Here is a 17,500-nt window from a genome sequence, read left to right on the forward strand (position 1 = left end):
ATATTCATTTTCATCATCGTTACTGAAAGGAAAAAGGAGAAAGCATTAGAAATGTGAATCTGATTTTATTTTTTGGAATATATTAGATTTTTAAGTTATCGTGGACTAAAAAAAGGTGCCTTCACACGTTTCGGACGTTTATTAATTTATTTACCTAATTTCATTTTTTATTTACCCACTTTTGGAAACATTCTAATACGACGAATCTGCCAAACTCACTTTAGGAACTAAATTATAAACACGTAACATTCACGCTCCACTCGTGCGTGTGTTTGTGTGTGGTTGAGTCTATGTGTCTCATGCACTGTATTGAGATTAACAGTTATATAGAAAAGTAGCAAAAAAAAAAAAAAAAAGAGAGAGATTGAGAGAGAGAGAGAGAGAGAGAGAGAGAGAGAGAGAGAGAGAGAGAGAGAGAGAGAGAGAGAGAGAGAGAAAAAATTATTAAGAAGTTAGGCCCGCCATTTGGTCTGTTGTGTAGTGTTTTTCTTTGTGCAATTCCCTTAGTGTACCAGCATTCTTGGAGACATATTCTTAATAACTGCCGATAAGAGTATTGCATATAGAAGATTGCAATTTCGAACGTTGATTTCGATATGGTAATTCAAACAATGCTTTTACATTAATAAAGCTAAAACACTCACACACAAAAACGTGTTTCAGTATATCATAATTTCTTCAAAACAGTGACGATGTGACAGATAACTTTTTTTTTCTTCTTCTTTTCTTTTCTCTTCTTTTTTGTCTATGTTTCTCTTCTCTCTCTCTTTGTGTTAGTCTATTAAACGGTTGATCGTTGAATGCCTTGTGTATGCAGCTGCCTCGTTCAGCCTAAATACACATGCCACTTCCTTTATTTGCAGTCTTACCGGCTAATTTTTTTCCCTCTATACACAACAGACCAAAGGTTCTTTACCTGGGGGACGTCACTAATTTCCAGGGGGTGGGGGGATAGGGAAATTCTCTGATTATATTTAATTCTCTTAAAATGAAGAGAGAGAGAGAGAGAGAGAGAGAGAGAGAGAGAGAGAGAGAGAGAGAGAGAGGGGAGAGAGAGAGAGAGAGAGAGGAGAGAGAGAGAGAGAGAGAGAGAGAGAGAGAGAGAGAGAGAGAGAGAGAGAGAGAGAGAGAGAGAGAGAGAGAGAGAGAGAGAGAGAGAGAGGAAGAGAGTTTGATAGAGAGAGAGAGAGAGAGAGAGAGAGAGAGAGAGAGAGGAAGAGAGTTTGATAGAGAGAGAAAGAGAGTTTGATAGAGAGAGAGAGAGAGTTTGATAGAGAGAGAGAGAGAGAGAGAGAGAGAGAGAGAGAGAGAGAGAGAGAGGAAGAGAGTTTGATAGAGAGAGAGAGAGAGAGGAAGAGAGTTTGATAGAGAGAGAGAGAGGAAGAGAGTTTGATAGAGAGAGAGAGAGAGAGAGAGAGAGAGAGAGAGAGAGAGAGAGAGAGAGAGAGAGAGAGAGAGAGAGAGAGAGAGAGAGAGAGAGAGGAAGAGAGTTTGATAGAGAGAGAGAGAGAGAGAGGAAGAGAGTTTGATAGAGAGAGAGAGAGAGAGGAAGAGAGTTTGATAGAGAGAGAGAGACAGAGAGAGGAAGAGAGTTTGATATATATATAGAGAGAGAGAATACGAAAGTTTAAGCATCTTTGCAAATGTTAATATTTCAGGGACATTACTCATTGGGATATGATGTTAAAGTTTATACTATTTACAGAAAGTTAAAATCTTAATACGGTAAATAATGGGGTACTGCGCAGTGGAAGCGGGTGTTTGTGTATGTGTATGTGTGTGTTTATGTATGTATGTGTGTCTGTGTTTGTTTGTGTGTGTGTTTGTTTGTGTGTGTGTGTGTGTGTGTGTGCGTGTGTGTGTACGCTCGCTTCATGAAAATTTGAGGTGACGGTAAAACAGCTGCTATAAAGCTAAACAACGATGACAAACCGTCTGTAAACGTTTATTTCTATTATCATCATTATCGTTATCATTACCAATATTTTCGTTATTGTTATTGCCATAATAATCATGAATATGATCATTATCAATATCATTATCTTTATCTTCGTTGTCATCATTATCTTCATCATTATCATTACTATCTCCATTGTTATGAATATCATTATCATTGCTATCATCATTATCATGTTCATTATAATTATTATCATTGTTGTTGTTATTGTCACTACTATCATGACAAACATTATTGTTATTGTTATTATCATCATCATTATTGCTATCATCATTATCATTTTTACTATTAAGATTATCATTATAATAATCTAATTACCTATTATTCTTGTCGTAGTACATTATATTTCGACTATGAATTGACCTTTTTTAACTAAATAACCTAAAGAATAACTTTATTTTGATGACGTATTTTTGGAGTGAGGCTTAAGAGACCTTTGGGGGAGAGAGGGAGAAAGGGAGAGAGGGAGAAGAGGAGAGTAGGAGAGGAGAGAGTGAGAAAGGGAGAAGAGGAGAGTAGGAGAGGAGAGAGGGAAAAAGGGAGAGAGGGAGAAGAGGAGAGTAGGAGAGAGGGAGAAAGGGAGAGTAGGAGAGGAGAGTAGGAGAGGAGAGAGGGAAAAAGGGAGAGAGGGAGAAGAGGAGAGTAGGAGAGGAGAGAGGGAGAAAGGGAGAGAGGGAGAAGAGGAGAGTAGGAGAGGAGAGAGGGAGAAAGGGAGAGAGGGAGAAGAGGAGAGTAGGAGAGGAGAAAGGGAGAGAGGGAGAAGAGGAGAGTAGGAGAGGAGAGAGGGAGAAAGGGAGAGAGGGAGAAGAGGAGAGTAGGAGAGGAGAGAGGGAGAAAGGGAGAGAGGGAGAAGAGGAGAGTAGGAGAGGAGAGAGGGAGAAAGGGAGAGAGGGAGAAGAGGAGAGAGAGGGAGAGAGGGAGAGAGGGAGAAGAGGAGAGTAGGAGAGGAGAGAGGGAGAAAGGGAGAAGAGGGAGGAGAGGGAGGGAGGGAGAGGGAGGGGGGAAGGAGAGTAGGAGAGGGAGAGAGAGCGAGGGAGGGTGAGGGAGAGAGGGAGAAGAGGAGAGTAGGAGAGGAGAAAGGGAGAGAGGGAGAGAGGGAGAGAGGGAGAAGAGGAGAGGAGGAGAGGAGAGAGGGAGAGAGGGAGAGAGGGAGAAGAGGAGAGTAGGAGAGGAGAGAGGGAGAAAGGGAGAGAGGGAGAAGAGGAGAGTAGGAGAGGAGAGAGGGAGGAGAAGAGAAGGAGAGGGAGAAAAAGAGAGGAACGGGAGGAGAGAGGGAGGGGGGGGGGGTAGAGAGGGAGGGGAGGAGAGAGGGTGGAGTAGTGGGGAGAGGGGGGGAGAGGGAGAAAGAGAAGGGAGGAAGAAAAGAGAGGGAAGAGGGGAACGAGGGAAAGGATAAGGGGAGAAAAAGAGGGAAGGATATAGGAAGAGGGGGAAGGATATAGGAAGAGAGGGAAGGAGATAAGAAGGAAGGGAGGGAAGGGAGGAGAGAGAAAGAAAGGAGGAAAGAGGGAGATAAGGCGGGTGGGAGGAAGAAGCAGAGAGAGATTGCAATTCGGTTGACATCAAGATAGTGTTTCTAATTAGCATATTCAAGACGTAAAATCTGCTTCTTTTTCTCGACATTTGATAATGCAGAATGATAACACGATAACAATAGTGATAATGATGATAATAACACCAACGATGATAATAACGGTAATAACAATGGTAATAGTAACGATAATGATAAGACTAAGAAAAGAGAAAAAGAAAGAAAGAAAAAAAAGAATAACCAAAGATACCTTGTTTTTTTTCCAAAGGGCATTAACCGAGCTGTTTGTCTTTGGTTTGTTAGGAGGAGGAGGGGGAGGAGGAAGGGGAGGAGGAGGAAGGGGGGAGGAGGAGGAGGAAGGGGGGGAAGAAGAGGAGGAGAAGGAGAAGGATAATGATGATGATGATGATGATGATGATGATGATGATGATGATGATGATGATGACGATGATGATTAGGAGGAGGAGAAGGAGAAGAAGGATAACGATCATGATAGTGATGATGATGATAATAATGATGATAGTGACGCTGATGATTATGGAGAAGAAGAGAAATCAGAAGATGATGGCAATGAAAATGATAATAATAATAATAATGGTGAAAATGAAAATGACGATGGTGATATAGATGAAAGTGATGATGATGAAGATATTAAAAAGGATGATGATGGTGATGGAAATGATGAAAACGAAGTCGACGATACTAAAGAATTGATACTAGAACTACTACTACTAAAAATGCAATTGAATTGAAATATGCTGAGTCAGGAAACATCTTGCATTGCTCTACTAGATTCCAAAATAGATTCTGAAAAAATAGTATACTCCATTTTTTCATAATAACAGATAAACCGAATTGCACAAAAGCAGAAAAATAAGAATGATCATAATAAGAAGAGTTTTTTTTATCGGGTAATGAAAACGAGGTAGAATAATCTGAGGGAAAGTAAGAGTAAAGTCAGAGTGAGTTTTAGATAAAGGGGATCAGAATATACACTCCAGTCTTCTCCAGAGATATTAGGATCAAGGTAAGTGTATAAATACCATTATTTCTCCTATTTGATTATCTTACGTTCAAATTAAAATGATGCTTATAAAATTTCGTTTCTTTAAGCATTCTAAGCACACAAGCCTCTTGTATACATGCACATCCTTTCGAATTCATTTACGTATTAAACAAAGAAAACATTTATCTGTGATATATATAAACAACGAAAAATGATAAACAACACCTCCAACGGATCAGCTGATAAAACAAATACAAACAGGCATATGCAAATACACAGCATATCAGAATGAGCATGTCTAAACGCACTCGAAACTTTGCTAACTGTCAATCAAGAACCGCACCTGTAATCAGCTGTTGAAGTCCGCCCAGTTGAGATTGAGAGACGAGGAACGACCGCCCTTTTCGTAATCAGCTGTTGAAGTCCGCCCAGCTGAGATTGAGAGACGAGGAACGACCGCCCTTTTCGTAATCAGCTGTTGAAGTCCGCCCAGCTGAGATTCAGAGCCGAGGAACGACCGCCCTTTTGGTCCGCGCAAGAAAGAGTTGCCTCCTCTCGCCTTCAGCTGGGATTCGGAGTCGTTAATATATCCATAAATTATACTTATACTTATGTGTGCATAGTGTATATTCGGACATAGATCATAGATATGTATATACATACACACATATGTTTATATATATATATATATAGATATATACATATATATATATATATATATATATATATATATATATACATATATATATATACATATATATATATATATATACATATGTACACATATATACATATATATGTATATATACATATACATATAAACAGATATAGATATACATATAAATAAATATATATGCATATATGTATATATATACATATATTTATATATGTATGTATATATATATATATATATATATGTATGTATGTATGTATGTATATCTATATATATGTATATATGTATATATATATATATATATATATATATATATATATATATATATATATATATATATAAGATAAGTGTGTGTATGCACGTATGTATATACATACGATATCGTAAAGCTGACTTTGATGTTCAACAAACGGAAAGAAGAGCATTTGTCTGTCATAGTGCAAATATCTAGAAGTCTCTGAAAATGTGCTTAGTCATGCACTAATAGAGTTAAGACGCTTGATAGTAGGATGGATGTTACATGGGCACCTCATGTTCATGTCCCTTATGTTATGAATATTTGGGTTATAAATAGTTATAAGAAAATTACGGCATGGTACCTGTTGTGTCCTTAAACTAATATTTGGTTCAGTTTACAAGTAATTGATAAGAAAACAGTACTAATCATCATTATTTTCAGTATTATACTAAACTACGTCACTAACTGCCTTGTTTGTAGACCACGTTCGAACTTCGGATTTGCCGTTGAGGCGAGGGTAAGTGTCGTTGCAAGCTATGGCATATCCGGTGATTGCAAGGCGCAGACTGGGTGAAATGCAATAGAAAAGAGATGACCGTGAGCTGCGAGGTGACAATGGTGTCCGTAAAATCGGCGAATTTGATGCGATTGTATTTCGATGGGATTTTTGGCCATTTTGTATTTTCTATTTTTCGATTCATTTCTTCTTCTTTTTTTTCATTTATATTTCTATCATTTCATTAAACTTACAAATCTTAATGTATATTGGTTATTGATCATTTCATCATAAATCAATTATGTCGAACGTATGTAATCAAAGTGGAGTGAAATCTATAATATGTCCGCGCATATTTTGAAAAAGACTTGCATAACGCCACGCAATATTTTATATGTAAAACCAATGTTGAATTCAGCAGCTCCTTGCATTCTAATTTCGGCGTGTAAAAGGCTCCACTGTCTCTCTTCTCCCCCCCCCTCCCCTCCCCTCCCCTTTTCGACCCACTCATTACTTCAAATTCTCTCGTAATGTACACTGTACAGACATACACCTTTCGCATACGTAATTATACATCCGGGTTGTTCGCCATAGTTGTGGATTCCCCTTCCTTTGTTATGTATTGATACGGCATTGTTGTCTGACGTTAGTTTAATCATCGTTATTAATTAAATTGAATCCTTCATATGAATTCCTTCCCTTCCTTTCCTTTCCCATGTTTTCACATTAATGCCTGAATGTAATCGCATTAATTTATGTGTGTCATTAATACCCATTTCGATAATCGTTTCTTTTCCCGTTTTTAAACATCAGGCAATCCTTTCTTTTCCTTAACCATATATTCGCACTTATTTATGGATAAGTTATATCTATCTATTTTGATTATTCATACCATATAAATACTACTTGTATGCCTTGGGAATCAGTTGAGTGCAGGCTGTTTTAAAACACCTACAGTGCCACCACAGTTGTCAGTAACTTTCTGGAAAGACAAGTTCTTTTTTCCTCATTCTCTAATTTCGTGTAACATCAAGATCATGGACCAAGATGATAGTCAGTTAATATCATATTTATTTATTTATTTATTTATTTTTATTTATTTTATTTTATTTTATTTATTATTTTTTTTTTTTTGACAATAGGGTAGGTAGGTTGGAGAGCTGCTTCCATACTTCAGGTAAGAGCGTGTCAACCCATAGACATGATACTCGTAGCAAGGGCTGTTCCTAGAAGATTTTGCGGGAGTAAAACCTTGCCAAAAATGGGCGTATCTCAAGTCACAACACTTCAAGCAAACACGATGTTAGATTTTCGTTGCTATTAGCTACTAAAAAATAAACTTTTAAGAAGTGGAAGGATTTCAGTAAATTTCTACTTCGACAAAAAGTAACAAGAAAGGAAAAACAATACGCGTTTATATATATATATATATATATATATATATATATATATATATATATATATATATATATATATATATATATATATATAAGAAAGTAGTTTATAAGAAAGTAGTACTCGGCTCCTCATAAAATTGTTCGGTACTCTTACTGCTCGTATTCGTGAGCCACCAATAAAGTTAGCCAAATAAATAATGTCATTATATGATTTATACATACACACACACATACACACACACACACACACACACACACACACACACACACATATATATATATATATATATATATGTATATATACATTTACTTTATCCTTCTTTTAAGACTTTGAAAGGTAGTGTGTGTGCTTGAGCCACTTCTTTGATTTATCCTTTAAATTGCTCCATAATTTGAATACTGGCTGATGATGAATAAATAGAGATAATAAACAAAATATCAAAAGCACTGCCTCACTCAATTTTTTTTCAACTCATCTTTATTTTAGTATCCTAGCATGCAAACAAAAATACCCCCGCATATAAACAGACTCAAAGTATTTTGACCATCTGTCAGATTCAATGTTTAGATTTCCATCTGCAATGCTCAACAATCTACAATTAAGATGTGTTGTGTATGAAGCATTTTTAGATTAATTAGTGTGCCTTTCTTCAGTATGGTTAAAACAATTACCTATTTATCGCCATTTATAACTATGCATCTGTAATAAAGACTGGTTCGATTGTCTGATTGCGTGCTGTTTATAGGAAGGATCTTTTCAAATCATATAGCAATAAAAATAACTTATTCTTTGTCATCACAATCTTCAGTCGCCTTTTCCGAATAAACGGTTCGTCATCTTTCGTTATTTCTGTTACTGTTGGTATTATTGTTATCATGATTATCGTTATTAGCAACGCTGCTATTATTTTTATCATCAGTATCATTATTATTATCGTCACTATCATTATCATCATTATTACCATTATTAGTAACGCCATTATCATCATTATTGCTATCATTATCCTTACTTCCACAGGTGGAAGTGTGTCGATCAAGGTATCAAGGCACAAATACCACCCACCAAATGATACGGTCCATATGCAATTGGAGACAGCAACTCAATATCGTTCTCCCTCGACAAAATATGTTGTCAAGATTTCCTTAGCACTTAGCTGGGAGAAGGAAACTCTTAAAACTAAATAGGTTCTTATCATAAGTTCCAATAACGACTTTTGACACAGAGGGAAACAAAAGGATCCTCCAAGTTAGTCAGCCGGGCCGGCCCTTTTCTGCCTTTTGGCGGGGAAACCATTGGTCACGTGACTATCATTGAGTCGTCAAACATGACACTAATGAAATACGTACACCTCTCTGATCCCTCATGCTCGTAGTTTCTCTCGAGCGGCCTCATTGTTCTTGAGCCTCTCGGAACGCCGTGGGGTTAGTGGGGATTCGTTAACTAAGAACTGCAGTTTCATGGTCTTGCAGGGAGCCACAGAGGACTGGGGGAGGGTGTCTCCAGTATGGGTTGGCACTGCTCGGAGGAAACGGCGGTGTCTCCACCAAACACGACCACTAGGGTGATGCACCACATGGTCTCTGGATCTTCCAAGGCCCATTACAATGCCGACCTTATCCCACCTGAGAGTAAGTAGGTCTTGGATCCAGACTCGCTGTCCAAGACTCAGCTTAGGTAGGGGGCGGGCGTGCACGCTGTACCGGGTCTTGACGTTCTCGACATGGGTAGCAGTATGGTGGTCACAGTCCTCAGTCCTGGTCTACAAGGTCTGAGAGTGGGCAGGGACACAAGTTCTGAGTGGGTGACCATACAGGATCTGGATAGGAGACTGGTTGGTGAAGGTGGGAAAGCTGTGGAGCTCTAGGAGACCCTGGTCAAACTCCTCACAGTCGATATTGCCCGTTGGTGCCTAACGGCATGGCCGTTAGGCTGAGGGTAATGTAGCAAAGTCACCACATGTCGTACACACCATCGTTGCATGAAGTGAATTGAAGATCCTCATCTGCCCATAAACAGAACACCAACTTCCCTGAAAAAAACATCAAAATATCCTGTTGGTGTTAGAAGAGGTGGCATCGGACAACAACTGGCCCGAAAATCGGTTGGTGACGACAAGGAATGGGTTCCCACGACGACGACAAAGTCGGCCTAGAATAAATCGAAGGGCCGGGTAGGTTTGTCATCACCTGACAGTGGTTCCCGTTTCTGCGACTGTTGAAGTATCTGGCAAGACCCACAGGCCTGTACAGTGCTGTTGATATCTGAGTCCAAACCAGGTCAGAAAATAGCTTGGTATTTAGTGGCTCCCACACCATGGTGACTGTCGAGTAAACGAGCCAGGGTGCGGCGACGAAGGGCGGGGGGAATCACAATCCTTTTGCCATAAGGAACAAGGTCACCATCGGCGGAAAGCTCGTCCTTAAGCTTCCAATAAGGTAGCAAGGGGTGTGTAGATTACATCTGTTGGTCGGGAAGCCTGATGAGACACAATCGAAGAGACGAACGTCAGAGCAAATTTCCTCAGTGTCGGCGCCTCAATCAGAAGTTTTCCGGTTGACATCATTCTGAGTCAGTATTGTCTTGAGGTAGTGAGTGACATCAGCAAAGGTGAGTTCGTCCTCATATCTGGAGTGGCTAACCAGTGCTCAGGACAAGGCACCAGGTGTGCAAAGTGATTTGCCACAAAGCAGTAAAGAGGTAGGGTGAGGTCTTGTCCTTCATGTGCTGAAATCGAGGGTTTTCCATTGTATCAAGGGAGTAGTGGTTCAGGATCGGTATTAAGGGCCAATCAAGTATAGTCTACACTCAGAGAAAGCCCAATTATGTTGGCAGGAATGGGAAAGTCTTTGATAACTCAGACTTTGTTGTCATCAGCAGCCAAGGTGTGTTCTGACAACTTGTAACCACAGAACTGAGTTCAAGTGCGTCAAACATCTCTGCAATACGTGGTAAGAACTCCTCTCATGCAGAACGATGCCATTGAACACTTTAACAGTCCTGTGCTCCTTGGAGGGCCTTATCACCTCACAGGCAGAAGGCATCACCAGTGGTTGGAAATCCCATTGTTTCCCTGTAGCGTTGTTAAATACCCCAGGGTGTGATGAAAGTTGTCAAGTTTTGGTCTACATCTGCGAGCTCCATCTGCCAGTAACTACGAAGCGCGTCGGCCGTGGTGAAGGACTCAGCTCTGAGACAGACACACTGTACTGTTGTGGATGGTGTTGGTGACAGGTGGGTTGAACGAGAAACCTGAGAGTTCAGTTTGGATAGGTCCACTGTAATTCGAACTCCAGACGGCCTTTTGGCAAAGGCTACTGAAGGATGTCACTAATTGGAAGGGGTGTCATCTACTTGTTCAATAATACCCTGTCACCATGGACTCAAGTTCTACTTCAACTTGGTCCTGGAAGGTAAAGGGGATCTCCAGTGATGGCAAAGGGCACCGCATCATCCTTAAGATGTATCTCCATGGGAGGGCCTACCGTGGTCTCGAGAGGGGCAGACTTCAGTTCCTCCTTTAAGACAAGTACATCTTTATATTCTCTATGGGATACCATCATGTACTTGGATGGTAGCCCAACAGGTACGTATTCCAGTTTGATAGTTGTTTGGAAACATCCCAGGGCAGATGACATTGTGGACCCGTCAGCTGTCATTGTGGTGCTTGACGACAGTGGGATATCCTTAAACTGGCAAGATGTTGAACTCCTATCACTGTGATGTCTGCCCCTGTGTCTGGTAATATGTGGAGTCTGGAGGTAATGTTGCCATAAGTAATGAGGACACAAGTAGACTTGGGTGTGGGCATGGCAGGTGAGGTGAGTGGCGACAGTTGGTGCTTGATTTACTGGTGCTTTCTGTCTTGGTGCTCAGTCGTCTGTTCTGTGTGCCTCACAACTTGGTCACCCTGCATTTTATCAGTGACCAATACAGACCAATACGACACTGGGATCCTGTCGCAGGAGACTTAAGTGTTCTGGACCGGTGTCCTCTTCTGCCACAATAAGTACAGGAGCCATCGGCGGCTGGGCCTTTTCCTGGTTCATACTGGTGTGCAGAGGACTGGCAGAGTGTAGCAATCTTCGAAGGTGACTGGTGCATCAGCCTTCTTATGTCCTGTGTTCTTGTCCTTCTTGTATTTGGAGATGGATGGCAGTGGTAGTGGTCTTGGCAGCTTTGTGGGTGCGACAGACTGACAAATTCCTGTAGGGTAGAGGTGCTGTTGAAAGAGAATTAAACGCTGGACTAGCTCATCATCTCGTATACCCATTAAGATGCAACAGTTCTGGAAGTGGAGGGTGGAACCTATAGTGTGATCCAACACACATTGTGTATCTAATGTTAAGTAGCATCTAATGGTGTCTCTATTAAGTACCCTCAGATTTTAAGGGTGGTGGGCTGGGAGAAGCAGGCTGTGGAGGAGGCAGGTGGATCGCGAACGGTGTTAGCGGTGGCGGATGAAATGACTGGCTGCAGGAGCGCCATGAATCTAGCGTTCTCTTCGCCTCTCATAACGTCTTCCACCTGACGTCGTTCCAGCTCATCTCAGCGACGTCTCTCCTCTTCAGATCGACGTGTCAGGCAATGAATGTGGTGTATTTGTGACGAAATATCTCTTTTTCTCCTTGCGGCCATCCAAAAGAATCGACCAGAAAATATGAACAAATGAGTTTTAAAAGACACAGGAAGCATTATCCAAAGTGCTGATTATCTTTTTCTTTTCATTTTTCGGGGTAGTTATTACCTTATCTGTATGTTCACAGCCTGCTACACTCCTTAAGGTCTTTTGGAAACTCCTTGGGATACACCCTACTTACTAAGAGAACTTTTGACCCTTTAATGATCTCCATACCGTACTGAGAGGAGATCCAAACACTGAATTTTAAAATGATAAAAATGTTAGTGTTATTTATATATTTAGAACTGATGTCTTCACTAGGATGAACTTTTTTTTTGTCTTTTTATTTTGCTCCTTAGATTATCCAAAGAAAATAAACATTATTACATTTATTACTTCGAACATTTGTTTATGGATCATGAATGGATTATATTGTTATTCTCGCTGTTAATACCAATCTCATCCTTTCTATTGTCACCATTTTTCTAGAATGTTTTATTGTTTTCTCAACTCTTTTACTTTTGTTTACCGGTAATTCAGTGAAATCCCGTTTGGTAATCAATAACGTATTGTTTAAGATGCAATATTCTCCTTCCCTGTATAACGTTAATTGTATACAATTACAATAGCTAATCTCCGGAAAAATGGATAGAAATGCAAGTAATGACCATTTTTTTTTCCTTGAAAGTGTCATATGTATCATTCAAATGGTTTAGGAGAAGTGAGAGAGAGAGAGAGAGAGAGAGAGAGAGAGAGAGAGAGAGAGAGAGAGAGAGAGAGAGAGAGAGAGAGAGAGAGAGAGAGAGAGAGAGAGAGAGAGAGAGAGAGAGAGAGGGGGGGCCGGTTTTCGATCCCACCGTTTGCACCAATTATGAGGGGAATCACAAATAGATTTCCAGCAAAAGTCTGAATACTCTTGACCTTTTTTATTGGAGATGACCCCACCAAGATAACTAATAATTACTCTGGTAGCGCAAGGATTGACGTGACCTGATCTTTGCTGGGGTGAATTGGGCAGGAAAGGCTGAGGTCAGCGAGTGGGACTTGACCAAGACCGTGGGCGGGGAGGCCGTTTCACAGAGAGCGGCGTCGACCACTAGCAGTGAGTGGCGAGAGAGGGTCGAGTGAGGGCGAGGCTGGTCATATACATAACCCTGACCTCGCATGGCCGTAGATGTCTGGTCTACTTCCCTTCCTCTTCATGTGTAGGGAACCACATAGAGAAATAGAGAGAGAGAGAGAAACACTTTTGAAAGGAAACCCATGAATATTTTCTTAAATTCCTTGAACACGAAAACAAAAGTACGTGAATCCGCGACTGACGGCACAGCATATTTCTAAAACACCATTATCAATAACGTTCAAATAACGATCTATTTTACTTCTTATGATTTGATAAAGCAACGTGTTTTTCTTTTTGTTTTCTTAGTCGTGAAGAGGCCGTTGATTACCCTACCAATCATACTTTTGTTGTGAAACGAGGTCTTAAATCTACAGGAAAGACAGATGAGAGATACGTTATCTTGAATGACTAATAGATAAGTAAGTTGACAAATCATTGAGTGAATAGACATATAAGTAGCTAGATATATAGGTGGATAGATAGAGAGAAATACATACATTTCGTAACTTGACATATGCCTACATAACGACGCTGTTTATAAAGGCAAAATATTGGACGAGCGAGTTACGCGAGTCAGGGCTTACACGTTTATCGTTTTCTTTGAAAAGAAGCCTTAAAAGGGGACACTATTTACAAACTCCAATTCGGAAACAAAATAGATTACCGCCAAGAAAAGAAAAGTGTTGCTGAAAACACAAACACACACACGCACACGTACACACACACACACGTACACACACACATACACACACACATACACACTCACACACACACGCGCACACACACACATAGACACACATGCACACATACACACACACACACACACAATTCCAACAACCAGAATGACAAAGACAACGATGCAAACAAGATATGGCATCATTCTACACCTTTCAGATGTCTTGTTTTCTTTTTATCAACCTAACATATAATAATTAATGACAATAACTTTAGCTGTGTTGTTAAGTGTATATTCTTTTAAGAAATTCCAATTTTGTTTAATTCCATCACCTAGATTAATTAATTACATTTATATAATGTAGACTTATAACATAGGTGTTATGTCTTATCACATATATGTTATAAGTTTTATTACATACATGATAAGGTGATTTATATACTATATAATAACTATGTGTTTGTGTGTGTATATGTGTGTGAGTATGTATATAACCATCTACCTTTTTGTCTATCTATATATGCATAATATAGGTACATTAGCCGTCATTACTTGGTATGTGTTTATCTGTATATGGGAGAGAAAAAGAAAGAGGGGGATGTTTGGAGAAAGAGAGAGAGAGAGAGAGAGAGAGAGAGAGAGAGAGAGAGAGAGAGAGAGAGAGAGAGAGAGAGAGAGAGAGAGAGAGAGAGAGAGAGAGAGAGAGAGAGAGAGAGAGAGAGAGAGTGTCAGAATCATATATTATGTTTATATAAGATATTAATTACAGCAATAGATCCATATACAAACATATGAATTTTCGCACTCTTAACTAGCGAGGCAATCGCCGGGTCAGATCAGGTCAACTTTGACTGATGGGCGGTTTGCACATAGTTGCCTTCCCAAGTACCTAGACCCTCAAAAAGAACTTAATACCTCACACCTCCTACATTCCAGACTACCTTCCCGCATAACCACCGTTGGGGACGGCGGATGCGAACCCCTTCCATATAAGCAGGAAATCTGGAACATGCTGACAGAGCGGGATCGACTACGCTACCACTGACACCTTATTTCTCCGCCTGTTCATACGTGATGTGAAAGTGGTTATTACTGTGATCATTGTGCTGTAGTGAATATATCTATCGTGCACCATAACGGCAGGCTATCTGCGTTATGGAATAACTGAACTGCTCAAACCCTGTGTCTGGCACCAACATCTTATTTGTGGTGGGTTATTAGTTCCGATAGACTAAGACACCCATCACACAGAGAGGGAGAGAGAGAGAGAGAGAGAGAGAGAGAGAGAGAGAGAGAGAGAGAGAGAGAGAGAGAGAGAGAGAGAGAGAAACCTAAGGCAAAAGATGTGAAAGAAAGAAACGAAAATAGAAAGATAAAGAGAGAGAAAAGCTCCATCCCCATTCAAGCAAACCTGCCTGCCTATTCGCTCTCGTGCCGGCGAGTGCGTGTGTCAGTCGGGGGCGGAGGGGGGCCTCCCGGGCGGAGCTCAAATGCTGCCAAAAAAGGCCTAATTCTGCCAATCGCATTACATCTGAAACAAAGCACATCAACACCATAAAAAGACGAAGGAAGAAAGAAAGAAAGAAAAAACAGGTTGTACGTCCTCCTTCCTTATTTAGAGAGAATAACAAGTTGATTTTGTTTTTGTTTTTCCTTTAGTTTTGATGGTGATACAGTGGTCTGTCTGTTTTAGTCTTTTATCTTATGCCTGTGTGTTATTCTTGTCTAATTTCTTATATTTTTCTTGCGTCATTTGTGTTTTTTGTTTATTACATTTGTTTCATATATATCTATGTTTTTTTCTGCTAAATGTCTGTTTGTGTATTTTTCTTCTTTTTCTTTTCTTTTTCATTTTCCTTGTTCTTATTCTTTAATTTGCAGAAGTGATATGTGTTTACTTCCGTTGAGAATGTGAATGGTTTGTTGTGTAACAGGAAACTTTATATATGCATATTTTTGGTATTCTATCAATTGCGTTTCTTTGTTTCTGTTTGTGTGTGCGTGTACTCTCTGCCTCTCTGTGTTTCCATCCCTCCCTCTATCTCTTTCGCTCTCTCTCTTTCTTTCTCTCCCTCTTCCTCCCTTCCTCAGCCTCTCTCTCTCTCTTCCTCCGCCTCCTCTCTCTCTCTCTCTCTCTCTCTCTCTCTCTCTCGCTCTCTCTCTCTCTCTCTCTCTCTCTCTCTCTCTCTCTCTCTCTCTCTCTCTCTCTCTCTCTCTCTCTCTCTCTCTCTCTCTCGGTTTCTCTCTCTCTCTCTCTCCCTCCCTTCATCTGCCCCTCTCTCTCAATCTCTCCCTCCTGCCATCTCTCTCTCTTTCTATTTGTCTCTCCCCCGCCAGCCTGTGTGTGTGTGTGTGTGTGTGTTTGAATCTGTGTGCGTAGTTGTGTATACGAGGTTGTGTATCTGTGTTTTTTATATGAGGATAGGTACGTACACCCAAACTACAAGTACATTACCACAAGTTCATATTACAATTATTGATACAAAGACACATCGAATAAGCCCGACATTCATTTTATTACGCATGATAAGGAAGAAAATAGAGCATTAATTCAGATCAGATCCATACTGGTAATAAGAGAGCATTTGCATGTTAAAAATGTTAACATTGACAAAGGCTGTGAATAAATAACAGATAAAGGTAATAATAACAGTTATGTATCTGATCGTGAAAGTGATATTGATTGTAATGATAATAATGACGATACTGATAATCACAATGATGTTGACTGATAATGCCGATAACGATAATAATAACATTATGGGTAATATCAGCAATAACAAAAATAAGGTTGATAACAATAATAACAATAATGATAATATTGATAAACATATTAGTAACAGCAGCAACAAAACAATAATAATTCTAAAAATAACCATACATAAAAATAACATCATCAGCGGTTATCAAAAGTCATCAAGCATTAGTGAGCATCGGTTATCGGCGGAGTCTGAAGAATCTGAAATCGAGGGGAGGGAGGGGAGGGGAGGGGAGCGTGGAAAAGGGGGGAGAGGGGGGAGAGGGGAGAAGAGAGCATGAAAGGATGGAGAGGGAGAGGGGAGCGTGGAAAAGGGGGAGGGGAGAGGATGAAAAGGGGGAGGGGAGAGGGGAGAAGAGAGCATGAAAGGATGAAAAGGGAGAGGGGAGAGGAAGGGAGTATGAAAGAGGAGAGGAGAGGAACAGGCGGAACAAAAAGGTGGGGAGCGGGAGGGGGGTGGGGAAGGAGGCGACGAAATGGAACAGATCAGAAAGGGGAAGGAGAGGTAAGGATAGTAATAGACACATAGACAGGAACAGGAGAGGAGCAAGGGAGTGGGGAAAATGGAGAAGTATGAGGAGGGGATGAGGATGGTGAGGGATGAGGGGAGGGGGGAGGAAAGGGGAGGAAAGGGGGAGGGGGCACCTAGAGAGGAGGGAGAGAGGAGCGGAAGGGAGGAAAGAGAGAGGAGAGAGAGAGGAGAAGAGAGGAAGGGGGATGAAAGTGGAGGGAGATGAGAGGAGGGGGAGAAGGGGGGGAGGTGGGGGAGGGGGACGAGAGGAGATGGGGTGGGGGAGGGGGAGCGGGTATCCTTCGGGGATCTTAGGAGGACGTTGGTGTTTATCCTCCCTCTCACACAGACAAGGGCTCTAGATCCTTTACGGAAAGCGTCCACACAATCCATGAACACACACAAAGAAAGTAAACAATTATCAAAAAGAAAGGCGAAGAAAATCAAATAAATGAATCAGAGAAATAGTAGAATCAACTTGTCAACTCACCAGGGGGGAAATCACTGTGGAACAA

General features: G+C 40.6%; 2 protein-coding genes and 1 pseudogene across 2 annotated transcripts in view; all 3 read right to left on the reverse strand.

The window, feature by feature from the left end:
• The window catches only part of LOC122254896 (uncharacterized), a 15,360-nt gene extending 15,338 nt beyond the window's left edge, over positions 1-22 (reverse strand). The window contains exon 1 of the mRNA XM_086533178.1: positions 1-22. This exon is cut by the window's left edge and continues 12 nt beyond it. Coding sequence (XP_086389304.1) covers positions 1-17 — 17 coding nt within the window. The 5' untranslated portion in view covers positions 18-22.
• An 8,637-nt stretch (positions 23-8,659) lies between these two features.
• Positions 8,660-9,614, reverse strand: LOC147467059 (uncharacterized; annotated as a pseudogene).
• A 2,442-nt stretch (positions 9,615-12,056) lies between these two features.
• LOC122254895 (uncharacterized) overlaps positions 12,057-17,500 on the reverse strand; it is a 10,913-nt gene continuing 5,469 nt past the window's right edge. The window contains exon 4 of the mRNA XM_086532996.1: positions 12,057-12,155. Coding sequence (XP_086389122.1) covers positions 12,057-12,155 — 99 coding nt within the window. The remainder of the gene's footprint in view (positions 12,156-17,500) is intronic.

Source organism: Penaeus japonicus, unplaced genomic scaffold, assembly GCF_977035675.1.
Source record: "Penaeus japonicus unplaced genomic scaffold, GWHDUDI00000001_assembly GWHDUDI00000038, whole genome shotgun sequence".
Classification (NCBI taxonomy): domain Eukaryota; kingdom Metazoa; phylum Arthropoda; class Malacostraca; order Decapoda; family Penaeidae; genus Penaeus; species Penaeus japonicus.